Consider the following 27,535-nt stretch of genomic DNA (forward strand, 5'->3'; position numbering starts at 1 on the left):
TCCAGTAGGCCCAGGAGGAGGGAGGGAGGAAGAGGACTCTGGGTGGTCTTACTGGTTGCCCTCGGGCTTCATTGTGCTTCTTCTCCTTACCTAGATCCAGACTGGGCCAGCCTGAACCTGGGCGCCCTGATGTGTATCGAGTGCTCAGGGACCCACCGACATCTTGGGGCTCACTTGTCTCGGGTCCGTTCCCTTGACCTCGATGACTGGCCACCTGAGCTGCTGGCTGTCATGACTGCCATGGGCAATGCCCTGGCCAATAGCGTCTGGGAGGGGGCTCTGGATGGCTATGCAAAGCCAGGGCCTGACGCCTGCAGGTAAATGGATGGGACCCTGAAACTGGCCAAGAAGGGAGGGGGCATCAGTGCTCCTGTATGGGGAAGATTGAAGATGGCGCCACGTGTCTGTGACAGTGCTAGAAGGGTTAAAACTGGCCGTTGCTGTGCTTGGCAGTTGGCCCCTTGGGGTTCCCCTCCTCCTCCCTCCCTGTCATTCAGGCGCCTCACAACAAGAGGCCCTTTCTGAGTTGTTATCAGCTGGTCAGGGGGCCAGCAGGAGGTGCATGCGCAGGGCCCTATCTGCACTGTGGCGCAAAGGCCCAGTCTGAGCTCTGAGATGGGGAGAATGGGTAGTAGATAGGACAGTGGTGGGCCCCCAGCACAGTCTCCCATCCCCTTTATTCTAGCAGGACCAGATAAGCTGCCACACAAGCCTGCCTGGAATCTTCCTGCCCTTCTGGCCCTCTACATCCCTGCTGTCCCCAGGGGCCTCCCTTCAGCCTTCCTTCCTTTCATCTTCTTCCACACCCTTTGCATTGCCCACTGCCCCTCTGTATGTCCTTGATCTCTTAGGCTTCTCTCTTCTCTACCCTGAGACTTTCTCCCACTATTTTCCCCTATTCTCCTTTTGGGTGTTTATGTCATTTCCTGACCACTCTCCCTGGCCCCGTCCTTCCTCACTCATGCCTTGATGGGCCCATGTTTTCAGAGAGGAGAAGGAGCGCTGGATACGGGCCAAGTACGAACAGAAACTCTTCCTGGCCCCACTGCCGAGCTCGGATGTGCCACTGGGGCAGCAGCTGCTCCGGGCCGTGGTGGAGGACGACCTGCGGTTGTTGGTGATGCTTCTGGCACATGGGTCCAAGGAGGAGGTGAACGAGACCTATGGGGATGGGGACGGGCGGACGGCTCTGCATCTCTCCAGTGCCATGGCCAATGTTGTCTTTACACAGCTGCTCATCTGGGTGAGTCCTGGGCTCCCGCCTTGCCTTTCGAGCCCCACCCTTGCAGGCTCCTCTGATGTGCCCTGACATCCTTTTTACCCCAGACCTTTGAAAGCCACCTCTCCTTTTCTTCCCCAAGAACCTATCTTGCCTGCCATGTCACACCAACTGTGAAAATATGCTTTCTTCTGCAGTATGGAGTGGACGTGAGGAGTCGGGATGCCCGGGGCCTGACTCCACTGGCCTATGCTCGCCGGGCTGGCAGCCAGGAGTGTGCAGACATTTTGATCCAGCATGGCTGCCCTGGAGACGGCTGTGGCTTAACACCTACCCCCAACAGAGAGCCTGCCAACGGCACCAACACCTCTGCTGAGTTGCACCGAAGCCCTAGCCTCCTTTAAGGCCCAAGAGGGCAGTGGTCAGAAGGACTCCATACCCTGGGTACCTCCTCCCTGTAGGCACTGGGGAAAACAAAAATGCAGAGACTGAGATGTAGAGACATGCATAAAGGAAGAAGGAGAAAAACCAACAGCTAAATGGGGGAGACAGATCAGAGGAGACGTCTGGGATTTGAGCTGCAGCAGAGAGGGTGTGGCGGTAGTTAGCCTTCTGCCCTACAGTGCCATTAAGAAGGGACAGGACCCTTTGGAGGTACCTGTGAGGAGAGGGGAGCAGGACCTCTCCCTCCTCCAGATTGCTACCCTCTAGTGCCAGCCCCCTGCGAACTTCATCTCAAAGTGGAGCCTGGATAAAGCACAGGTTGGGGGTGCTGGATGAAATACAAGGGGGTGATCTGTGAGTCCCGTGTAAATTTGTACATTCAAATATTTATGTTTGTGTACATATTTGGTGTGAGTGTATGATGAGCCAATAAACCAGACTGTGTGGTCTTGTTTCCCCCTTTTATATCTCTCCCCTTCTCCAGATGCCCTCGCCTCTACCTCTTTGCCCCATCTCCTCATGTTTGCTCTCGGTACTCTCGGATTGTCTTCCCTGAGCCTTCCGTGAACATCTCTTTCAGCCTTCTTTTGCTGCAGGTATAGTTGAGTTTGTCAACAGTACTGGCAGTGAGTCTGGACGAGGTGATACAGAGCTCTGGAAGTTTCCTGCTGCATTCTCTACTCACCTCCCTCCCCTCAAATTTTCCCAGCTAATATTTTTTTCATCAGCAGTCTATCCAATAACCTCCTGCCATGACTTGTACTGGCCAAAGTTCACCCAAAGAGAGGGTATAAGCATTGTCCCCCTTTCTGAGAGTATGGGAACTAGCCTACACAGGGAAGGAAACGAGTTAATGCACAGGAGGAGAGCTCGGGTTGCCGCGGGAGGAGTGGCTTGGTGCTCACTAGGGCAGCCCTTCTCTCCGGACAGATGCCTAGCCTTTGCTTTTAAGGAAAGGGGAGGTGATAGGTCACTGATGGCAGAAGATTTACCTTGAGTCCCACCATCTTGCCAGGCTGGGGCAGAATTCAGAGCCTCTGCTTTTCCCTCTATCCCTTAGTTATGTTAGAAGATCTAGGGGAAACCCTCCTGTACCTGTTCTTGAAGGGTAAGAACTTGCTAAGTTAGGGTCTGTAACTAATGCTGTTCCTTAATTTGTTCATAGAATTCCAACCCCAAGGCCTCATTTCTATCTCTGTAGCTTCCCCCACAGTACATAGCCCCTTTAACCCTTCCAGAACTATCAGATTCTTTTCTGCCTCCTTCACTTTGCAATGGGCCTTCTCAACCAATCTCATTTTATAACAAGAGGATTGGTATCCCAAACTTCATAAATGCTGTGATTTGGAGGAGAAACCACAATTAATGCCATAAGAAACAACTGGAAATGTGTCTTTTACTCTATGCCCTCATGTCTGGGACACTAAATGGTGGCAGATGCACTAAGCTGCTGTGTCCTCTGCATAAAGATTGATGAGCTCACAGGTGATGAGAGTGAGCCAGCACCTCCCCTCCCCCCACCTGCCTGCCCAGTCACTAACAAATTCAAACTGCTAACCTCTACCTAGTTAGAGAGGGCTTGGACACACCCAAGCTAAACTAGGGCCAAGTATTTCATTTCCTGTCCTAATACAAATGTGAGTGAGTCCTCTTTTCTGAAGTCTGCCAACTCTTCCAAAGAAGGAGGCGGAGATGATGAAGCTTGCCTGTTTAATGGGTAAAGGACCACGTTAGGAACATGAGGTCTAAAGGTGCACAGTGGGCAGACCCCAGGCTGGGAAAGAACAGATGTGGAGGTAGTTTACATGAGAAGAGATGGTATGTGTCGAGTTTCTAAGGAGGTTAGTGACGGTTCCATTTAGTTTCTCTGCATGTCCTTGTATTATAGATAGGCAAGACGGTAACTACTCCGAGGCAGTAAGATGGAGCTAAACTCTGGTTGAGGATCGAGGAAACATAACTTTCCCAAGCCCTCTTGGTGCAGACAGACAGAGAGGCAGATAGATCCACATATACAAAATTTACACAAAATAAATACGGAGTTGTGATCAGCTTGGCTGGCCATTACCCTGGATTCTTCCCCACCCCTGTCAGTGATTCCAGGAACCTTTCAGGCCCTAGGCATTTTAGAGCCCACCACCTCCCCAGGAGTCCACCTCAGTCCCAGAAGCTCCTGGGCAATAAGAACCCAAGCCCCTTTAATCCTGAAGCCCCAGTCCTGAGGGTCTCTGGAATAGGCTCAGGGACAAGGTCCCATATCTCAGATTGCCAGGAGAGCATACCTAGAGCTAAGTGAATTGCCAACTGAGCCCCCTGCTAGGGCAGAATCATAGTGGTAGCCTCCTGGTCCACAGAGCCCTAACCCAGTCTCTGAGCAAGCTCGGGAAACGAATCCTTTGCCTCTGAAGTCCTCAGGAGCCCCATTCAGGGCCGGGCCCCCTGTTCCATTTGTTGGTGCTGGCTCCGCACAGCGAACCTGTTAACGTGCACAGGTATGGGCACAACAATCTTGGGGTTTCTTACGGGCTCTCCAGAACGGCTGCTGACATTGCCAGCTTTGATGCGCTTCCACTTGGCTCTCCGATTCTGAAACCAGATCTTGACCTGCACCTCACTGAGCTTGAGGGCATGGGCGATCTGGGAACGCTCTGTCAAGCTCAGGTATTTCTTGCAATGAAACTCCTTCTCCAATTCCAAAAGCTGCTCACTGGTAAATGCCGTGCGGCGCCTCCGGCTTTTGCCCCCAGGAGCTGTGACTCCTGATGCCACGGGGGCTGCCTCCTCAGCTCCAGTCCCCAGGCTTCCCTTTAGCTTCGGTTTAGGTGCCAGGAGAACCCCTGGGCCCCCTGCAGAACTGTCCAGGAAACCGTCGTCCTCACTGTCACCGCCCGAGCCCTCTTCCTCCTGTTCGCTGCCTGCTGGGTCTCTTGCTGGTGCCTCCAGCTTCTCCTCATCTGAGCTGTACACCTTCCCCTCTGTGGGGAGCGAAAACCAATGGACAGGGAGGGAGAAGGTAGGAAAAGAGAGAGGTTGGAAGAGGCACATGAAACCATGACCAGGCATGGCCAGAATGACAGCAGGAAGAGATACAGATGTAGAGGGGATGAGATGGGGATGGAAGAAGTTCAGGGAAGACAAAGAAATAGGAAGAAAGGTATTAACCAGCACAGATTTCACTACAGCAAAGTGGGGCAGGCAATAAGTGTCTATCAAAGGAACGCCATTCCCAGGACTGTGTCCCCTCAACATTCCCACACCCTACCTCAATTCTGCCTACCCACTACCTTCCCAGCTTTCTCTAAACCCAGACCACAGCCTCAGGCCCCAGAGTGAAGTAGTATGGGACCTGGCAGATCCTTTCAGTTGCTATGGCAGGAATGAACAATACAGGAGAGTTTACTTTTGCAGAATGGGTGCTATCAGCCTTTGTTATTCTAGGAATCCTAACTAGACCCAGTGGAAGAGCTCTGTGTTGACTTCTCTTCCGTCTTCCCTCTTCCTTAAATCTAGAATCTCATTTTCAGATGGGAACTTCAGGGTCATGTGACTCCCCATCCTCACCCTATTCCCAAAATCTAGGTCTGAGAAATAGAACACAAGGGCCTGGAAATCAGTTTTCCTTACTGCACTCCTTCCCAATTCACCTTAATCAGACCATCTAGCCCACAATGGGGAACCCTCCCAGCCACATGCCTTATCAGTGATCAGACTTTTCTCCCAATTACTTAGTCTCCTAAGCCCCTTTCATTCCTTTTCCTTACTTAAAAAATGATGTCATCGCTTTCCCACCTTCCCTCTTTCCCAGTTAAGGTTGCTGAGCAGCACAAACAGCTGCTTAACTTCAGAATCCTGAGGACCCTGAGCTCGCTGCCAGCTGGGAACATGGAGCGAATATGGAAAGAAATAGAAATGCAACAAGGGAAAATATAGATGGTGAAAACAAAATTTTGATTCATTTAGTAGATTACTGATTATTTGTAATCACAGCCACATAAACATTTTAACCCATATATAATTCTAAAATTTAATTGAACCATTGGTTCTATCCACTGACATTTTTATTCTTATAATGCAAATAATGCATTGTAAATGTTTTCAATATTTGAGTTTTACAAAATCCCTTGTTTTCTGCCCAAAGGACTAATAAGCAGTGAAACAACAACAAAAATATCGCAAGAAAACCAACAAATAGGAAAGAGAAGAGAAAAATAAATAATTTGTAAACAGCTCCTTACCAATAGAGTTTAGTACGTGAAAGTGGGGAGCACTTCACAAATTGGGAGCACATGTATCTATACCCACATGTCACATGTACACTCATAAGCACGCTCCAAGGTTGCGAATACAACCCAAAGTAAAATAACTTCAGGGAATGAAGTGCCTTATATGGAAAAGAAGTGTGCACGTGTACACATGGCTAGAACACCTCTCAGCACTCAGAAGTTACCTGCTGCTCTCCTCTAACCCCTCCCCATCTGCCTTTTTAAGCCAGCAAGAACTTCTCAGGGCCTCTAGTAGCAGCCCAGTAAATTTCAATCCCCGTCCCCACCCAAGTCGTCCCTTTGCTCTCGGATGCAATCTATGCCTGTTCCTTTTCCTTAAGAGCCACACTGACATTATCCTTAGAGGCCAAAATTCTCGACCATATCTAGATCACCCACTTCCACCTCAATTAGCGTCTTCATACCTCAAGGGTATTTTAAAAAATGTTTTTATTGATTTTTTAGAGAGAGAGGAAGGGAGAGGGAGAGAAGATAGAAACATCAATGATAGCAAAACATGACAGAGACATCAATTGGCTGCCTTCTGCACACTCCCCACTAGAGATCCAGCCCACATCCTGGGCATGTACCATCACTGGGAATCGAACCAGCAACCTCTTGGTTCCTGGGACGATACTTAATCCACTGAGCCATGCCAACCAGGCTCAAGGGTATTTTTATCCCCCAGGCCAGCACCTTTTCTCCCTGTAGTACTTCATGCTTTTTTTTTTTTTTTTTAATATATTTTATTGATTTTTTACAGAGAGGAAGAGAGAGGGATAGAGAGTTAGAAACATCGATGAGAGAGAAACATCGATCAGCTGCCTCTTGCACACCCCCTACTGGGGATGTGCCCGCAACCAAGGTACATGCCCTTGACCGGAATCGAACCTGGGACCTTTCAGTCCGCAGGCTGACGCTCTATCCACCGAGCCAAACCGGTTTTGGCTAGTACTTCATGCTTTATCTAACCTTCTCAAAACCTATGTGGCACACCCCAGCGTAGGCTTACCCAGCCTTTCTATGTGACTATTCATTGCTTTTCACCAGCAAGTGGTCCTCATTCTCTCATGAGCACCCAGCTCCACATACTATACGGTGCTCCTCATGATACTCACCTCTTATCACCCCACACTTTCTCCCTTATCTTATCCCTAGCCAAACCCATTTTATTTACTGTAAGATTCACATCCTTGGTTTCTTCTTTTCACTAAGGCAGGGGTGGTTGAGGAATGTCCAGCCTGTGTGCCATATAAGGCCCACAAAATCATTTGGTCTGGCCCTGCCCAGGCATTAGGGGCAAGTTAATTAAATGTTTGACCAAATATAACAGGCTAGTTTTTAAGTTGGTAATTTTGTATGGCCCACAAATTACGTTACAAACATCCAAACGCTGTTGGCAGAAAAAAAGGTTCCCCACCCCTGCACTAAGGGCTTCCTCACGCATCTTCCCTTTCCACTTCCAGAACGCAAACTTACCATGTCCAAAATGGAACCTGTGATCTTTCTCCCATGCTAGTTCTTCCCCACCTGCACCCACATCTTTGCCATTTCAGTTAATGGTAACTCCATCCTCCCTGTTGTGTTCAAACCAAACCCTGTCCAATCCATCAGCAAGTCCTGGTGGTGTTGCTGCCTTTAAAATACAGACCCTGACCTCTTCTCACCACCACCTCTGTATCCAGCTAGTCAAGGTCACCATCATCTCTCCCCTGGTTCATTGACATTTTCTTCAAACCGGTTTCTCTGCTCTGCCCTCTCCCCCTATCCAGGTTCTTCTCTCTGGAATACATACATACTCATCACCTAGAGTTTTACACTGGCTCATATCCTATCTCCTTAGGTTTTTACTTTATCACCCTTTTAGAATTAAAACTCCCAATACTCCCTACCTCCGCTTTATTTGTTGCTATAGTACAAATCACCAACTTCATTTATTTTGTTGGTTCTCTCTTCCTATCCTAATATATAAAAAGCCAGGGGCCGTCACGACCAAAACAATCGGATGGGTCAGTGGTTGGCAAACTGCAGCTCGGGAGCCACATGCGGCTCGCGAGCCGCCGTTTGCCGCTCTGTTGACTAATGAGTTTGCCGACCACTGGGATAGGGGCTTAATCACAAGGAACAACACAGCCTGTTATTACTGGAATCGAGAGCCTAGGTCAGTGGTCAGCAAACTCAGTCAACAGAGTGGCAAACCACAGCTCGCGAGCCGCAGTTTGCCGACCACTGGGATGGGTGACTGAACAGCAGGCTGTATGGGGTGACCAGGCTGGTGGGGGGGTTAGTGAGGGATGACTAAACAACTGAACAGTAGGCTGCGTGGGGTGACCAGGCTGGCAGAGGGAGCAGTAAGGGGCGACCAGGCCGGTGGGGGGCGGGGGCAGTTAGGGGCAACAAGGCTGGCGAGGGGAGGCAGTTGGGGGCGACCAGGCCAGCAAGCAGAGGCGTTTAGGGGTGATCAGGCTGGTGGGAGGGGGGCAGTTAGGGGCGATCAGGCAGGCAGGCAGGCAGGTGAGCAGTTAGGAGCCAGCGGTCCCGGATTGTGAGAAAGATGTTGGACATCCCCTGAGGGGTCCTGATTGCAGAGGGTGCAGGATGGGCTAAGGGGACACCCCCCAGTGCATGAATTTTGTGCACCGGGCCTCTAGTTAGAATATAAACCCTATGAAGGTAGACTTTGTTAATATATTTTTTCACTGTTGTACCTTCAGTATCTAGAAAATTACCTGCACAGAGTAGGCACTCAATATTTATTGACTAAATAAAAGAACTGTTCCCAAGCTTGCTCTCTCTCCCTCTGTCCTTTCTTTCCCAAGTTTCTCCTAAGATATTCTCCACAGCCCCAATCCATCCCATTTCTAGTGCACATAAGGCATCTTCTCCATGAATATTATCCTACCCACTTCTTAGCATGCCCTCAGATCTCACAGTAGCTGGAGATGAGTCCATATGGAGTAGTAACCTATAGGGTCATCTGCTAAAAGAAATGAAGGACAATCTCCAACATTATTACTAAATCCTCTAACTTCTAATTTTTAAAACATGGTTTGTCGTAAATAATAACAAAAAACACACAAAAGCTTGTAAAAACTCTGCCCAATATTATAATATTTTAAACAGCTGTTAAAAAGGCAGATACTGGATTACAATATTTTAAACAGCTGCTAAAAGGGCTTGAAAGATGAAATCATTTAGCACAGTTCTGAGTACTCAAGGGGTGTCCAATAAATCTAAATTGATGATGATTGAGATGAGGCTCCCAGGTTCCTTGATCTGGCAGGGCCCTCCTGAGATCACGTCATCCATCCCTCTGTCTTCAGACAGATTCCATAAAATCAAGCCCCCATAAGTGGGCCACCCTCAGTGCTGCTTTTAATGCCAGACAAGAACCACAGATTCACAACCTCTCTTGGTTACTTGATCCCAGTGGGATGCTGAGAGGCAGGGGCAGGAGTTTCTCTCTGAGTCTTTATAATCATGACATTGAAGGCTCTGATAAGCAACTCTTAGAAGGAGATGGGGGTGGGGTAAAAAAGAAAGCAACCAAGAGGGGGAAATACAGCTAAACAAGAGTCTGGGACAGCAAGACAGAAGGAGTGGGTGAGAGAAGAAAAGTAGGCAGAAAGGAGTGGGGCATGAGAGAAGTGGGGTAGAAGAATTAAGTGATGAGTCAGAGAAACTGAAAGAGCTAAACAGTTTAGAGAAGGAAGAAAGAAAATAGCAAAAAGCTTTAAAAATGCACATACACCCCTACCTTCTTTACCTAAACACTGATGCATTTGGAGCAAAGCAAAACATTTTAGACCTGCCATTTTCTCTTTGCTCCACCAACAGTGGAGCACATTAGAATGTAATACCCAAAGTGATAGAGACATATTCAGAAGAATTGAAGGAACAATACATTAACCCAATCCTTTGCAATGTATCAATCTTGAAACAGCTTATTATTTTCTCATGAGTTAACTAAGAAATAAATACAAACTATTTTCTTTTATCCAATTTGTAATAAATATTAATGGTAAATATATTTAAATCAAATAAAATGGAAATTGCAATAGAAAAATGTGTTGACTAAAAACAAAAGCAAATCTTTTTGATAAAATTTCCATTTGCAAAATTTGATTTAGAATAATTGGACTTGTTAGATTTAATGTCTATAAAAGTAAAATTCTAACTGCAGGTGCTATAACTAGTTGATATGAACAAAAAACCTTGATCAACAAAACAAGACCTCACTGAAATTTCACATGGGAAATAATGATTCTGATGACAACAATTTCACCAAAAGGAAAACTTTAAATTGGAAACAATTTGCCTGAGCTAGGTAGGTAAGCCAAACAGAAAGAAAGATTCTGTCCTTTGTGTATGAAAATGTTATTACTGATAATAGAAGAGTATTTGCATTTTAAACTTGTTCCCTATGGGTAAGTCTAGAGTCTGTGAAAAAAGCTTGGTGTCTGTTCAGAAGGAATAATGTGGGGCAGATTGGTTATTAGAATATATCCAGAGTTCATGTGAGTTCTCCTTGTGGATGCTATTATACTAAGAACCAGAAATCACAAGTTCTGAAGCACAATTAGTTGTAGAGTCCATGCCAGGGCATTAATGCCACTCCAGAGAGTAGCGTTCAGGCTGCAGGGATACACTTGCCTGGGGCCTTCCTTCCAAGAGGAAGGGAAGCAGCTCCAGAGACAGAGAAGCCCCATCTTGGTAATGGTCCAGTCAGGCTGGAGAAGAAATCAAGGACCAAAGAACCCATGGTAGGTATTTTCCAGCAGAAAGAATTAATAGCACTGGCTCTCAACATGTAGAGGGGAATCCCAAGGATGGTGGCCTGGGTTGTGGCACAGAAAACTACCCAGGGAGTGGAGAACCATTTTAGATTCCAGCTACAGAAACTCACAGGGACCCTGTGCCATCCCTCATCCACCCTGCTGTTCTAGCTTATATAAAACTAATAGTCTTTATTACCCACTGAAGTGAAGTCTCTCCCCCATTCACTCAATTCTGACTTCTCTTTCCTATACTTAAAAGACAAACTACCTTCACACCCCCCAGCCACTCTCAGGACACAGAGTTTCCTGATCCTACTGATCAGGTCAACTACTCAGTTTCCTGAATACAGAACCAATGGAGGAAGGTGTTGTCAAGAGGTGAGAAGAAATGCAGGTCATACCTCATAAAAGGGGTGTTTGCTACACCCCTCATCTCATCACCAAGCGCAGTACAGAATTATTGCTCTGTTCTTTTCAAAGACAGTACTTACTCCAATTGTAGCAACTAGCTTACTTTCTCCCCCTCCATATACCCATTTATTGCCATCACAGTTATCACTTCATTGTTTGTTTATTTTTAATCCTCACCAGAAGATATTTTTCCATTGATTTTTAGAGACAGTGGAAGAGAGAGGGATATACAGAGAGAAATGTTGATATGAGAGAAACACATTGATTGGTTGCCTCCTGCACATGCCCTGACTAGGGCCTGGGCTAGGGAGGAGCCTGCAACTGAGGTACAGAATCAAACCCAGGACCCTTCAGTCCACAGGCCGACACTATCCACTGGCTAGGGTGCAACTAGCTTACTTCCGATTTGTTTTACAGTAACCCATCCATTTCATGCCCCCATTATGCTATTACTCCTCCCTATAATTTAGGTTCTCTCTCTCTCTCTCTCTCTCTCTCTCTCTCTCTCTCTCTCCTTTTCCCAGGGCTCTTCAGCATTCTTGCTCCAGATTTGACATGAGAATTTTCTCTGCATCTCAACCATTCTGAGTCCCTCCCACATTCATGACAACTTCAGGACAATTTCCCCACCACTCCAAGCTCAGAGCTCCTCTCATGGCATACTAATGGTGCCAATGCCAAGAGCACCTTAGCTTTCCAAAACACTTTCACATGTATTATTTTATCCAAGCAACTCACTGAAGTGGAGTAGAACCTATTATTAGTAGTAATGAGAGGTTAGTAACCTTATTTTCAGGTGAAAACACTGAGTTTCAGAAAGATTAAAATGTTTTTCTTTAGTCACACAGCTAGAGACAGAGCCATGTCTAAACCTTGGTCTCCTAAATCTTTAGTCAATGCTCTTTTATCCTTTGCAGTAAAATATCTTCCCCCCGCCACTTGAAGTAAAAGCCCTTTCCCTAGATGTTTCATCAGATAAATAACATTCCTATTAAATCTAGTTTTAGGTTAGACCTCATCCCTTTCACTTATCACTGTAGAGCTCTAGCCTAATATTGTCCTTTAACAGGATATTTCTCTCATTTCCCAAAACAAAATTCCCATCAGATCTTTCTCATATTTTTTTCTGTCATTATTGGTTTGATGATATAATCCATCCAGTCAACATTCCTTTTATTTAGAAATGTATTTTCTCATTTAAAAAATAATATTGTCAAACTCTGGAAATAGCTTTGTTTTAATATAAATTTTCTCTAGCTCCATGTTTACAACTGTTCCCTCATCCCTCAAGTACAGCTCTTTCTTGTACAAGAATCAGCCTCATTGAGAAATATAAATTTTCTACTATCTTCATTTCTCTCTACCTTCCTCATTACAGAACTCTCTTCAGGCCTCACTCCGGTATCTCTTCTATCATTCCCTAGGACTCCTTATCTAGCCACGGAGAAGGCTTTCCTCCCTAATACTGAAAGGGAGTTAAAGGTCGGTTCTTTTCTTTCTTTCTGGTCAAGATAGGTATCTGTTTGGGGTTTGTTTTTGTCTGCCCAGCATCCCTTCCCCCTTTGTTCACTCACAGCACCCCTTCCTTTGGGCACTGCTTCTCATCTATTATCCAGTACAGTGGGGCTGTCAATCACATCCCTCCACCTTAGTGAAATGTAGGCATGGGACCTGGATCTGACCAATCCTAACATCCCATCTCCCTGGGGACCTGACTCAAGCTAGTTAACCAACCATCTTAGGATTTGATATGTGCTAGAACCCACTGGAGTCCCAATATCTATCGATCTATCTATCTATCTATCTATCTATCTATCTATCTATCTATAAAAAGAGGTAATATGCAAATTGTCCAGGACGCCATAACATCACAACCGCTCAGGAGGAGGCTGAGTGCACAGGTGGGCAGGAGGGGACTGCGTGCGTGGTGAGGCAAGCCATGGATGGTGCAGGCCTGCAGAGAACAGGGCCTGCCAGTCGCAGTATGCAGGCAGACCTGCCTCTGTGCATGAGCTGCAGAGGAAACACCTTTTCTGACTGCTCATTGGCTAAGCTCCCCATATGCAGTGGTCTTGGTAACTTGGGTAATAAGAATCCAAGAGGTGATCTAGGGTTTTTCCACCTCATTCCTGGAGGAAAAAACGAAGGTCTGCTGCTGGCGGGGCTAAAAAATGTCATATCCTGCCTAGCCAGTTTGCCACAGTGGATAGAGTCTCAGCCTGCCTCAGCCTAGGTACATGTCCAGGTTCAATTCTGGTCAAGGACATGTACCTAGGTTGCAGGCTCCTCCCTGACCGGGACTCAGGTCAGGGGTCATGCAGGAGGCAACCAATCAAAGTGTCCCTCTCACATTGATGTTTCTCTCTGTCTTTCCCTCTCTCTTCTACGCTCTCCAAAAATCAATGGAAAAATATCCTCAGGTGAGGATAAAAAAAATAAAAAGAAAAACATCACATCCTATGAAAGAGACATCTTGAAAATGCCTAAAGAAAGTTGTCTTTTTTTGTGTGTGTGGTGAAGGGACTTGGTGGCTGTGGCGGCTGGCAGTGGGGGTGGCGCCTACCCCTGATCAGCCCAGTTGCCTCCTGCAGAGGGAGGCCAAACTGATGGATGTCCCATCAGTAGAACATCCCCTCAAGGCTCCTGGATTAGAGAGGGTGCAGGTCAGGCTGAGGGACTGCTCCCGTGCATGAATTTCATGCACCGGGCCTCTAGTAGGATTATAAAACTTAGATCAGCTTATGCTTGTGCCACACTCATCCTCCTGCCTCTCATATGGAGAGAATGAGGTGAAAACAGAGGAAGGAGACAAGTTGAGAACAAAAAGAAAATAATAGCACTGTTTGCATTCTTATACTTCAAAGTCATGTGAATCAATAACTGCCCATTTTAGCTTAAATTAGAGTTGAGCTGCTGTCACTAGCAACTCAAAGAGTTCTGACTACATACAATTCTGCAACTAGCTTAATCCCCGCCCCCACCAGGGAAAGTACGCATCTCCACTTCACTTCCGTAAATTCCCATCAAAAATAATTTTTCACCCTGGCTGGTGTGCTCAGTGGTTAATTTACAACTGAGTGCCAGGCCTCAAACTGAAGGGTTGAGGGTTTGATTCCCGGTCAAGGGCATGTACCTGGACTGCAGGTTCGGCCCCCTGTATAGTCAGCGGAGGAGTTCGTGAGGCAACCAATTGATGTGTCTCTCTCACATCAATGTTTCTCTCTCTCCCTGTCTCTCACCTTCCCTCCCTTCCACTCTATCTAAAAGCAATAGAAAAATGTCCTTGGGTGAGGATTAAAAATGATAATAATCACTTTCCCACATTACCTGAAATCATTTATAATACCACCCCTTAAAATTCCATCAGTTTGAAATTCATTTGGATTTTTTAAAATCTCATTAGTTCATTTGAGTATGAATTAATTTTAATTCATTGGCTTTGCTCCTAACATCAAGTTGAGATCAGACATATGAGAGAAAAGGAATTTGGATGAAGAAAAAAAAGGAGGTTTTTGTTTGTTTGTTTTTTTGTTTTTGTTTTTAATGGAGAGAAAGGAAGAATAGGTGCCGGGGGGACACAACAGAAGGGCTTTGGGCAGCCTTGGGATCTAGAGCAGATGCCAAAATGTGAGACATGGAAACCAGAAGAAAGGAGAAAAAGACCCAGAAATTCCACTTTTGGGAATATAGCTGAAGAAACCCAAAACACTAATTCAAAAGAATATATGTATCCCTATGTTCATAGCAGCACAATTTACAATAGCTAAGATTTGGAAGCAGCCCAAGTGCCCATCAGTTGATGAGTGGATAAAAAGCTGAGGTACATTTATACAATGGAATACTATGCAGCTGTAAAAAGGACCTCTTACCCTTTGAGACAGCATGGAAGGACCTGGAGAGCATATGCTAAGCAACATAAGCCAATTAGAGAAAGACAAATACCATATGATTTCACTTACATGTGAAATCTAATGAACAAGTAAACTAACAAATAAAATAGAAACAGACTTATTAGATACAGAGAACGACTGACAGCCATCAGAAGGGAGGGGTATTGAGAGTCTGGGTGAAAAGATGAAGGGTTAAGCAAAAAACAAACAAACAAAAAAACCCTCATAGATACAGACAACAGTATAGTGATTACCAGAAGGAAAGGGGGGATAAATTGTGATGGAGAAATGCATGACTTAGCGCGGTAAAACACAATAAAAATATACAGGATGATCCTATATAATAAAAGGCTAATATGCAAGGGGGCAGATGCTCAATGAAGGAGCTGCCCCCTAGTGGTCAGTGCACTCCCATAGGGGGAGTGCTGCTCAGCCAAAAGCCAGGCTCATGGCTGGCGAGCGCAGCGGCAGTGGGGGGAGCCTCTCCCACCTCCGCAGCAGTGCTAAAGATGTCTCTCTGTGGGAGCGGGCCTAAGCCATCAGTCGGACATCCCCCGAGGGCTCCCAAAATGCAACAGGGTACAGGCTGGGCTGAGGGACGCCCCCCCCCCCCCCCCAGTGCACAAAATTTGTATTATAAAATTATATACCTGGAACCTATATAATTTTATTAACCAATGTCACCATTTTTATAAATTCAATAAAAATTTAAATTTAAAAAACAGAAGAAAGTCCAGAGACAAAACCTATTCCTATAAGATTCCTACAATGTTCTCTCCTGGCATTCCCCATATGAATAGTTCTCAGAATACAGTGTTACTTCTATATCACTCCCTGAAATATTTGTCCCTATCAGTACAGAGAGTATCATCTATCCTACACAATTCCTATAGAAGATGTCTTTCCCAACTTAAACCCAGGAAAGCACCCCATCCATCAGAACAAGGACAATACTGATAATTTTTTGCACACCTAATATGTTAGGATGCTGGACAAATATCTCCTCGTTTAGTCCTTAATTCTGTGAGGTAAGTATTATCGCCCTAATTTTACTGGTGAGGAAACTGAGATTGCAGAGATTAGTTTTTTGCTTTGGATCACAAAGAAAGGGTGGTACCAAGATCTGTATCCAAAGGTACTCTGGTACTCCTTCACTGCACCACACCACATCTCTTCAACACTGAGTGAAGAGACTGATTCCTACCTGAGATCACCCTATCATAAATATTATACCAGTTGGAAACATAATATAGAAGGTCAGGAACTGATTCCACAACACAACTTTTTTTTTCTCACTCCCTGGTGGGCACTGCTCTCTTGCCCACCAGATAAAGTCGGTCACAAATGATCCCCAATCTTTTTGGCCTGGATAAGATCAACTCCCACACTTATCACATGTTTCTCCATCTCATTTAATCTGAAGGCTGTACACAGCCACAGCTCAGTCAACACCTCCCCGATCCCAGATGACAATGCCTTTTCTATCCTAAAGCCCAGTCCTGATTTCACCTCAGGACATACATATCCCAACCTGCTCTTCCTCATCAGCTACCACAACAACTCAGCACTGAGAAGTATAGAATTTCACCCAATCTCTTCGCTCAGGATGACGTTTTTTTAAAAAAAGGAAACAACTCATTAAGATATCCTTATAGTTAAAAACAGAATTGTAGAGCTTACAGCTCACCTAATTCAAACCCTAATTTTACTGATGAGGAAGCTAAGACACAGAGAGGTGTGATTTGGCCAAGATCACTTACTTACATACTTCTAATATCTAGCTATAACTTATAGCATAGTTATCATCCAGTCCAGCACTCAGTGCTTCTGACCTTTACTCTCCAGATAATTTTCTCCTCCTCTCTCCCTCCAGTACACCTTTGCAATCACTTCTCTTCCCATTGCTCCCAACACAGTTCCATATTCTCTGTTCTATTATAATACCATTTCCCAGGAATCACAGACAAGAAGTCCATCTACTATTATCCCCAGTTCCAAAATATTGTCCTGTTTCTCCTGTACTCATGTTTCACACAGTGCTTTTTCCTCAGAACCCTGGTCTCTGCCCTGCAGTCTTCCTGATTCTAATACAGATTTTTCATTTCATCACTTGGAGATTATTCCTTTCTCTTCCATGAGAGGAAGGAAATTACTTGCAGTACAGTATTGTCTCTTCTTACTACAACTTATTTCAGCCTGTGCAGGTCATTCTTCTATCACACTGAATTCAAGCATCTCTTTTCTCTATCATTCTTTCTCCCAATTAGCACATCAATATTTATCCCACATTACTCTAAGCTGATAACTTCCTTCCAGGGTGACCATATTTCCAATGAAACATCCCAACTTCTTTGCCACTCTTAATCCAGATCTCTTTCGTACCCATCGTGACCACTGCAGCTCTGGTACCACCACCTGCATACAGAGCTCTGTCCTTTCAACTGGTTCAGATATGAGCCTTCTTTCTGGCCTCAACATGGGCCATCTCCCCATTCCCCTAGATAAAAGTTCTCTTCCACCAAACTCTCCTCCTCATCCCTATTTAAGTGTCTCTCTTTTTTGTATATCTACTCCATTACTTCTCACATTTCTATTTCCTAATTCCCAATCAGTTTCACCACAAAGATCCTTTCCCCGTTACTTGCAAGGCAAAATACTTCCCTAGCTTCCCAATGTAACATCATTCTCAATGCAAAGCACTGCTCATACTATATTCTTCCTTCTTTCCAATTAAATATTTGCCCTGGTTGAGTGGCTCAGTTGGAGCGTCATCCCAGATACCAAGAGGTTTCAGGTTGGCTTCCTAGTTAGGACACACACCTAGGTTGTGGGTTCAATCCCTGGTCAGGCGTACACAAGAGGCAACATACCAATGTTTCTCTCTCACATAGATGTTTCTCTCACTCTTTCTCTCTCTAAAATTCAATAAAAACATATCCAATTATTGCCTCTTTCCCATTATTCCCTGTATAGACTATTCTTGCCCATTACTCTAAGAATTATCCTCCTAATCCTATATAATAAAAGCATAGTATGCAAATTGTCCCTCGACCAGAGTTCTTCCAGGAGTTCGACCAGGGGGCGATCCGGCTGGAGGAAGGGAGGGAGGCCCCAGTTGGTAGCGCTGGCAGGCAGCCAGGGGAAGGGAGGGAGGCCCCAGCCAGCAGCCACTAAGGACCCTACTAGTGCACGAATTTCATGGACTGGGCCTCTAGTCATTTTACTAGAGGCCCAGTGCATGAATTCATGCACCAGTGGGGTCCCTCAGCTTGGCCTGTGGGATCAGGCCGAAACCTGCTCTCCAACATCCCCCGAGGGATCCTAGATTGTGAGAGGATGCAGGCTAGGCCGAGGGCCCCCCCAGTGCACGATCAGGGCCAGGAAGGGATGTGGGAGGTTGCCCAGCCGGGAAGGGACTGCTGGAGGGCTCCAGGGCATGTCTGGCCCGGCTCACTCAGTCCAGATCAGCTGGACCCCAGTAGCAAGCTAACCTACCAGTCAGAGCATATGCCCCCTGGAGGTCAGTGCATGTCATAGAGAGCAGTTGAGAGGCCTTAGCATATTATTAACATACTAGAGGCCTGGTGCATAAAAATTCATGCACTGGAGGGGGGGGTCCCTCAGCCCAGCCTGCCCCCTCTCACAGTCAGGGAGCCCTCAGGGGTGGGAAGCAAACCGGCGATCAGGAGAAGGCGATACCCCATCACACCTCTGCTGCTGCCACTGCCAACAGCACAAGCCTCAGCCAGCCCTGGTTACCTGAGCCTCGGGTGGCCCTGGGCAGCTGCCATCTGAGACTTGCCTGCGCCTCGGGTGGTCCTGGGCAGCTGGGGGGCTGAAGGGACTGGGGGACTCCGGAGGCAGGCGCGTGGAGCGGCTGGGCCCGCCCTGGGCCTGGCCTTGCTGCATGCCTGCTGCGCCAGCAGGGCTGAGGGGACTGGGCGCTGCCATCTTGTGGCTATGGGCACTGCCAGCTTTGAGGGCATGACAGTCAATTAGCATATTCCCTCCTTATTGGCTGTGGGCATGACCTTTGTGACAGTGTGAGGGTTCAATTAGCATTTCCCTCTTTATTAGATAGGATTAAGCTTTGATTGGTTGAACGGACGACTGGACGACTGGTCACTCAGCATATTAGGCTTTTATTTTATAGGACTAGAGGCTTGTTGCACGAAATTCGTGCTCGGGGCTGGTGGTCGGGGGGTGTAACTCAGCCCGGCCTGCACCCTCTCGCAGTCTGGGACCCCTCAGGGGATGTCTGACTGCCGGTTTAGGCCTGATCCCACAGGGATCCCAGCAGGATTGGGCTTAAACTGGCAGTCAGGCATCCCTCTCGCAACCCAGGACCATTGGCTCCTAACCACTCGCCTGCCTGCCTGCCTGCCTGATTGCCCTTAACCCCTCTGCCTGCCTGCCTGAGAGCCTCTGCCTGTCTGCCTGATTGCCCCTAACCACACTGCCTGCCTGATCGCCCCTAACTGCTCTCCTGCCTGCCTGATCGTCCCTAACCACCTCTGCTTCAGACCCCGCCGCGGCAGCTTTGTCTGGAATGACATTTGGAAGGTTGTTCGGCTGTCCGGTCTAATTAGCATATTATGCTTTTATTTTATAGGATATCTCCCTATTTACATATGCCACTGCATAGATCTCTCCTCTCTTCCATCCCTCCCAAGATTTACCTTCACCATGGTACAAGGTATCCCAGTATCCCATTCCAACCCTAATAAAATTTTCCTCTTGTCATTTTTGAGATCACTCTCTCAGCTAGGGATTCTTAACCTTTTTTGTGCCATGAATTCCTTGGCAGTCTGATAAAGCCTATAAACTCCTCAGAATAATGCTTTTAGGTATTTAACTTAAAACATATATGATTACATTATAAATTAATTATATAAAAATAGTTATCAAATATTTAAAGTGATTTTGTCAAATAATCATGTTTCTTCTTAATTTTTTAAAATATATTTTTATTGATTTCAGAGAGGAAGGGAGAGGGGGAAGAGATAGAAACATGGATGAGAGCCCTGGCCGGTTTGGCTCAGTGGATAGAGTGTTGGCCTGTGGACTGAAGGGCCCTGGGTTTGATTCCAGTCAAGGACACATGCCCGGGTTGTAGGCTTGATCTCCAGTAGGGGGCGTGTGGGAGGCGCCGATAGATGATTCTCTCTCATCATTGATTTTTCTGTCTCTCTCCCTCTCCCTTCTTCTCTGAAATGACTAAAAATATATTTTTTAAAAAAGAAAGATGGATGAGAGAGAATCATTGATTGGCTGCCTCCTGCAGGCACCCTACTTGGGACCGAGCCCGCAACCCCGGGCATGTACTCTGACCAAAAATTAAACCGTGACCTCCTGGTTCATAAGTCGATGCTCAACCACTGAGCAACAATGGCCTGACTAATCATATTTCTTTATTAATTTATTAAACAAAATGATGCCTCCAAAGACTGTAAATTTCTATGATTTCTACTGGTGACAAAAATCTCAGATATTGTTGAAACTACTATGGTTTCTGGCCTACATTTATAATTAAAGGAAGCACCAAATTTAGTTACCAGTTAATAAAAATAACGATGTAATTCACCCCCCCCATCCATAATTAACAGATCCCCTCACAAGAGGTCCATGAAGTCCATATTAAGAACCGTACTGTAAACATGGAGGCTTTAAAAAGAAGCTTGTATCCTATGGAATTGAAAAGAATATTAAAAATCATCTGAACCCTAGCTGGTTTGGCTCAGTGGATAGAGCGTTGGCCTGCAGACTGAAAAGTCCCAGGTTCGATTCCTGTCAAGGGCACATGCCCAGGTTGCAGGCTCAATCCCCAGTAGGGGGTGTGCAGGAGGCAGCCAATCAATGATTCTCTCTCATTGATCTTTCTCTCTTTCTCTCCAAAATCAATAAAAATATTTTTTTAAAAATCACCTGAACCAAAACTTTTTTGGGGGTTATTCATCGCCTGAGGATATATTTTCCATTGATTTTTAGAGAGAATGGAAGGCGGAAAGGGAAAGAGAGAGCGAGAGCGAGAGAAGAGAAGAGAGAAGAGAGAGAAAGAAACATTGATTGGGTGCCTCCTGCACTTGTCCAGGCCAGGGCTGGGGATCGAACCTGCAACCCAGGTATGTGCCCTTGACCAGGAATTGTACCTGTGACTCTCTGGTGCTCAGGCTGATGCTCAAACCACTTAGCAACACCGGCCAGGGTGAACCCAAACTTTTATGCTATTGATGAGGAAACTGAAGCCTAGAGAAATTATAAGACTTTGAATATGACCTGGCCGGTGTGGTACAGTGGTTGAGCATTGACCTATGAACCAGGAGGTCACAGTTCAATTCCCGTACATGCCTGGGTTGCGGGCTCGATCTCCAGTGTGGGGCGTGCAGAAGGAGCCGATCAATGATTCTCTCTCATCATTGATGTTTCTATCTCTCTCTCCCTCTCTGAAATCAATTAAAAATATATAGTTTTAAAAAGGAAATTAACTGATGGTCATGTAAAACAGTCTAGCTACAATCAGCTTACAGCAATCAGCACTCAAATACAGTATCATGCTCCTAAAAGTTTCCTGGTCTTCTGGCAGGATTTCCATTATTATTGACAATCTCTACTCAGAAATTAGCAAATCTTTTTGTTTAATTTTAAAATATAATGTTCACATCTCTCTCTTAAAATATAATGTTCACTACATTGCCTTCTCTCAGGTTTGTCCCATCACATTCTTTTCTCTATATCATCTCAACTACAAATGTTTTCTTTTTCTTACCATACTCAACTAATCTTTGCTATCAATCTCTTACTACATTTTTAAAAAATATATTTTTATTGATTTCAGAGAGGAAGGGAGAAGGAGAGAGAGATAAAAACATCAACGATGAGAGAGAATCATTGATTGGCTGCCTCCTGCAAGCCCCCCACTGGGGGTCAAGCCCGCAACCCGGGCATGTGCCCTTGACCGGAATCGAACCTGGGACCCCTCAGTCCACAGGCTGATGCTCTATCCACCGAGCCAAACTGGCTAGGGCTCTTACTACATTTTTATCATCTATACAAAAATTATATGTGGATTATCTACCATCCCTCACTTCTTAAGTATTCAGATAATCTAATTATTTCTCCCCCCCCCCGAAGGAACCATTGCTCTAGATACCCCAATTTAAAGTTTTCTTCTGCATTTCTCCAAACAGACAGCTCTTTTTCTTCATTCCCCAGCACGTAGCATCTTCCTCACTTGTAATCTCTGGGATTTGTATTTGTACCACATCTTCAAGTTAGCTTCAATTTCTCTCAGCTTTAGCTCACACACACCTTCACACACAAGATCATCTCTGCCCATCCCATTCAAGGCAGAATTCTCCTTTTTCCTGCCATTTAGAGCTTACCACTCTCTTTACTCCATTGTTCCTAACATGGATGACTTCACTATTCCCTAGTGAAATTCAAAGTGAAATTCAAAGCTCCTTTTCCCCATCATGTTCATATGACTGTTCTTACGATTCTCTAGATCTGTTAAGTTGAATATGGTCACCACTGGTCACATGAGGCTACTGACCACTAGAAACATGGCTAGTCTGAATTGAGATGCACTGGGAGTGTAAAATACATACTGGATTTTGAAGACTTAAGATGAAAAGAGAATATAAAACATCTCATTAAACACTTTTATATTGATTAATGCTGAAATAATATTTTGAATGTATTGGGTTAAATAAAATATTAAAGTTAATGTCACCTATTTCTTTATACTTTCTAACATGGCTAATAAAAATTTTTAATTACATAAATGACTTGCTAGACAGCACTACTCTGGACTTTTCTATTGATTCGTACTTTTAAATCTTCCCTACTAATTAAAAATTCTCTCTTCTTGTATCACACCTTCTCCAATTATATTCACTGCTCCCCATATGCTAAACTTAGAATTATTTTCAACCTGCCATTATCAATACTTTTTCTACTCCATTATTTCTGTACACAGTATTTCTTTGTGCCTACAATATAGCTTCTACCCATGCAATCAAATCATAATAAAGTTTCTTCCTCATCAATTCTTGTAGGGTGGTATCTGTTTCAACTCTCAGCAAAATTTTTTTTAAATGTCCTTATAATTCCCAAGAAAAGGCACTTCACTGATCATTCGATAAATTGGCCTATCTTCACTATAATTTCATTTAAAGGTGCTAGTAATTGTAAAACACTAAACTAATGTAAATTAATAATTTCAGACCAATATCTCCTATTCATACTAGGACAGAAACTCCTCCTCTTCTTCTAATTTTGAGGTTCCAATCGCATTATTTAATCAGAGAACTCTCTTATTTCACACAAAATACTCAAATATAATTCTCAAAATGGTGTATTTATTTTCCCACCACTTTTGCAATGGGCCATGTGTCATCATCACTCCTCAAACTGATTTTATGTCCAACATTTCTGCAAGTACCTTTTATTTTCTCAATTATTTGGGGGGGGGGGCGGAATCAAGACTGGGAAGATGGGTGTGAATGGCGAGGAGAGTTGGGAAAGTTTGCACTGAAAGTGATAAGAGTAGCAGTCACAGATAAGATCTCTTATTCATTATCTTCTTGGAATGTTTCTTCCGAAATCTCTCATTACTCTGCCCCAGACCCCCGCCCGCCCCCTCATAGACCCTTTCTGTGTATCTCTTCTCTATATGAATTATTACCTTCACTCCAGCACCTCTCAAAATTCTTCCTCTGTAAGGACTGCTCCCCTCATTTTTTAAAAATCCTCACCCAAGGATATTTTCCCATTGATTTTGAGAGAGAGTGGAAGGGTGGAGGAGAAAGAGAGAGGGAGGGAGAGGGAGAGAGAGAGAGGGAGAGAGAGAGAGAGAGAGAGAGAGAGAGAGAGAGAGAGGGAAAGGAGAGAAGGAGAGAGGGAGAAGGAGAGAAAGAGAGAAAGAGAAAGAGAGAAACATCGATGTGAGAGACATATCAATTGGTTGCCTCCTACATGAGCCCCAACTGGGATTGAACCCTGGACCCTTCAGTCCGTGGGCCCATACTCTATCCACTGAGCTAAACCAGCCAGGCCCCTCACATCATTCTTAGCAAAGAAATTTATCTTAACTCCAAGAGTAAGTTTCTTTTTTTGCTTCCAACGTTTTCCTCAGATGATGATCTTTCCTTCATCATTCTCTTTATATAAATTCTAGTTTCCTTTTACTTCTAGTACTGAAAAACCTTTTTAAAAATTACTCCTAGTGTTGAAACTTTCCCCTGTTTCCTACCTGTATATGTATTTAGCTCTCATCCAGTCTTCTCAGACAGAACTCTTTCTGATCCACACACTTCTGATCCAGATATTGCTCCTTTTGCATCTAGCCTGGCTAAAAATCCCTTGTACATATCTCTTCCAATAGACAGCTCTCTCCTTTCTAATATTCTCTCTTTGGATAATCTGGGTGTTGCTCCTTTCCCTTATTCTTCCTTCCTCAATATTTCTCTTCTGTTCTTTTCCTCTACTTACTCCTTTCTCTCACTCTCAGTGTCTGGTTTTACAGCCAATACTCTATCTGCGTCAGAAAAGAGCACCCATTTTACAAATGGTTCAATATCAGAACTGAGGGAAACCTGAGAGAGCAGGACAAGCTGCTTGTTCTCCCATGGTCTGGGCATATCCCCTTCAGTTCTCCTGCGCTGAGGTGTCTTCCTTTCGCCTCCCCCACAGCTGATCTCTTCCCCAGGTGTGTCTGGTTCTTCCTCTGCTCCTATTGCCTCCAAAGGTCAATTTCAAGAAAGGGCCCCGAAACCTATTATCTGGAATTGCCTCCTCCTGGCAAAGGACAAAAAGACTATTGCATCTCCTCCTGGTCTTCACTAGAATCAGCCCCCATGCCTCCAGGGGTCACTTCCACTGCTCAGCTGGTTGAGATGAACAGTTAAGCAAAGGCAGATCCATCCTGATGCTAAAGAAGTTTAAGATTCAGGAACCTTGCACTTGCATGTGGCCCTTATTTTTCTTAACAGGGCCCACCAAACTGTATAAGCTTTGGATGTCAGCACACCTGGATCTGTCTCTGGATGGGGAGGAGCTTTTTCGGCTTCTAAGGGTTCAGGATCAATAAACAGGAAGTCAGGAGCTCTCTAAATAGATCTATTGTAAACAGGGTTCAGTTTAATACACCCTGTCTCTGTTTAGAGGGCATCCTCTTCCCATGGAGGATCCAGTATTCCTGCATTAGCTTAGCTGAATCTCCCGGTTCCAGAATCTTAGCTGAATTCTTAACTCCAGGCTTTTGGGCTGCGCCCAGCCCAGCCCAGCCAAGCCTCTCTCTTGGCATCCCAGTCAGCCCTAGTCCAGCAGGTGCTAAGCCCCCTGCTAGCTAAGGTTTTCTTAGGGCCACTACTCAGTTCTTTATGGCTTAGCTCTAAATCTGCCAATTCAGAAATGACCTCTTCTACTGAGATGAAGATGGGTCAACACAGTCACCACCACTTTAAGACCCTCCCTTTGCCCCTGCATCCACAGAGCCCATGTAGGGTCAATACAACCTTCTCAGAAGCCAGAACTGCCCTCCTCTTAACTGACAGCTGCCCCAATGTACCCTCACCCTGGGGTCTTGCTGCTGTCCTCAGGAATCCCACACTTGCAGCTTCTCTATTGCCAGCATCTGAGAAAAATGAAGGGATTCTGAAAAGAAGACGCCGGAGAGCCAAGGCTTGAGGACTGGAATGCAGAAAGGAAAGACACTAATTTGGAAGTCTTTGGCGAGGCTTCGGGCACTTTGGAAACAGCAGGGCTGCGATTCTGGGATTTTAGAGGTGCTCTGTATGAAGGGAACCGGAGGTGGTTCGCAGAACCCGCCATTTGGGGGTCTGGGATCCCAGGGCTCCAGGCAAGTGCCGATTCGGAGTAGCCTGCTGTCTGGGATTTCCAGGTAAGGAGCCTCCCGCCCGGCTCCCTGGTCAGCCCCAGCACTTACCCGGCAGACTTGGGAAAGTCTCTGAGAAGTGCGGAGGCAGGGGTGGTGGGGGCTCTGCCACTTTCTCCCGGGCCGGCAGCAGTTCTTCGGCTTCCAGCCCACCCTCTGGGCGTCGGCCGCCGGTCTCAGGGTTGTTTCGGGCGGCGGCGGCGGCGGCAGCAGCAGCAGCGAGATCTGGGGGACCGTAGAAGGAGTCCGGCGGCTCTGCAAAGCTGGGCAGCGCGGTGGTCAGCGCCACCATCGAGGGCACAGCCTGCCCCAGCCCGGCGCAGAAGGTGTTGGTAAGGCGGCCGGCAAAGGAGGCTAGCGGGGCGAGAGGTGGGAGGCCGGTGGGAAGCGGCGCAGGGGCCAGCGCCTGCGGCAGCACGAGGGGCCGGTAGGGCATGAACATGGGGTAGCCGGTGTAGAGCAAGTGGCCAGAGCGTGGCGGCGGTGGCCCGATCAGGGAGTCGATGGAGAAGGCAGTGCCCGGGCCCCCGCCACTGCCCCCGCCACTGCCCCCGGGGGCGCTTCCGCCTCCAGCTCTCTGCATGGCGCTGGGAGCTGTGGCCGCCCCGGGGATTCCCCTCTGGGCACCGCCGTGCGCCCCGCGGCTCGGGCGCCCGAGCGGACACGCAGAGCTGGCTCCAGGCTCCCGGGCCGAGGTGGCGCGAGGCTCGGGCTCAGCGCAGTGTGGCTCCCGTGCCGCGTTCCCTCTCTCTCATAAGGAGGGAGGGGGCGGGCGAGCGGGCGGGCTGGGGGTGTCGCCCTCCGGACTCATCCATCTTCTTCAAATTACGCTTCACTTCCTCCCTCCGCCCGCTGCGGAGCCCGCCCGCTCCCTCAGCAGAGCCTGTTCCCAGCGGCCCGACCCGCCCGCCCCCCGCGGCCCAACCAACTATTATTAATGGAGATTGATGAGTCCGGACACACCGCTTTGTGAAAGTTTGCGGCCAACGAGAAGACGGCTGCAGCTGTTGGGCCAGTGCCCCTCCTTCCACCCAGCCCGCCCCCGACTTAGCCCCATTGGCCGGGTGTGGACTGGGCGCGGGGCGGCAGGCAAGGAAGGCGCCCCATGACGGACAGGCTCGGACCAAAGTGCCCCCTGCCCCCAGCCAACCCGGCTCGGCTGCTGCCCTCTGTCCGACCCATGCCAGTCTCCCGGTGTCCCAGCCCCTGGGGCCAAAGACCTGGCAGCTCCAAAAGCAAGCCCAGAGGGGCAGACGAGACAGGACCTTGGCGCCCCCTTGGGCGGCGGGGCGGGGACGGCAGGGGGCGCACTCTGCTGCGGCGCATCTAGGCTCAGGGCCACTCACGTTGGCCCTTTTCCTTCTCAGTTGGTCGCGTCCTCCCAGCCCCATCCACACTTTCTCCCCTGGTCTCTCTCGGCATTGGCTCTTCCTTCCGTTGAATCCTCATTTCCTCCTCCGCGTGGACTCCCTTAGTCCCTCACTCCGGCCTCTTGGTCGTTTCCTGGAGGCCCACACTATGCCAAGTACTTGGCATCCTTCTCACCTTTCCTCCGTCTTTCTCCCATCCTTTCCATTCTCTTCCTTCCTCCCAGTCTTCTCTTTCCTGCCCCTGTGTCTATCCCTACTCCTATT

General features: G+C 46.7%; 2 protein-coding genes across 7 annotated transcripts in view; one reads left to right on the top strand and one right to left on the bottom strand.

Annotated features, from left to right (window-relative positions):
• AGAP3 (ArfGAP with GTPase domain, ankyrin repeat and PH domain 3) overlaps positions 1 to 2,111 on the top strand; it is a 54,014-nt gene extending 51,903 nt beyond the window's left edge. For all 6 annotated transcript variants that reach the window (XM_008158761.3, XM_028135546.2, XM_028135547.2 and 3 more), the window contains 3 exons: positions 95 to 317; positions 988 to 1,243; positions 1,417 to 2,111. In XM_008158761.3, the coding sequence (XP_008156983.2) occupies positions 95 to 317; positions 988 to 1,243; positions 1,417 to 1,623 (686 nt within the window). In that variant the 3' untranslated portion in view covers positions 1,624 to 2,111. The remainder of the gene's footprint in view (positions 1 to 94; positions 318 to 987; positions 1,244 to 1,416) is intronic.
• Positions 2,112 to 3,373: 1,262 nt separating this feature from the next.
• GBX1 (gastrulation brain homeobox 1) lies at positions 3,374 to 26,484 on the bottom strand. The gene is made up of 2 exons (XM_054725949.1): positions 25,953 to 26,484; positions 3,374 to 4,638 (listed from the first exon to the last, which is right to left on the bottom strand). The coding sequence occupies exons 1-2, from the start codon at positions 26,482 to 26,484 to the stop codon at positions 4,088 to 4,090; spliced, it is 1,083 nt and encodes a 360-aa protein (XP_054581924.1). The 3' UTR covers positions 3,374 to 4,087.
• Between the last annotated feature and the right edge of the window lie 1,051 nt (positions 26,485 to 27,535).

The sequence above is a fragment of the Eptesicus fuscus genome, chromosome 14 (genome assembly GCF_027574615.1).
Source record: "Eptesicus fuscus isolate TK198812 chromosome 14, DD_ASM_mEF_20220401, whole genome shotgun sequence".
NCBI classification, from domain to species: domain Eukaryota; kingdom Metazoa; phylum Chordata; class Mammalia; order Chiroptera; family Vespertilionidae; genus Eptesicus; species Eptesicus fuscus.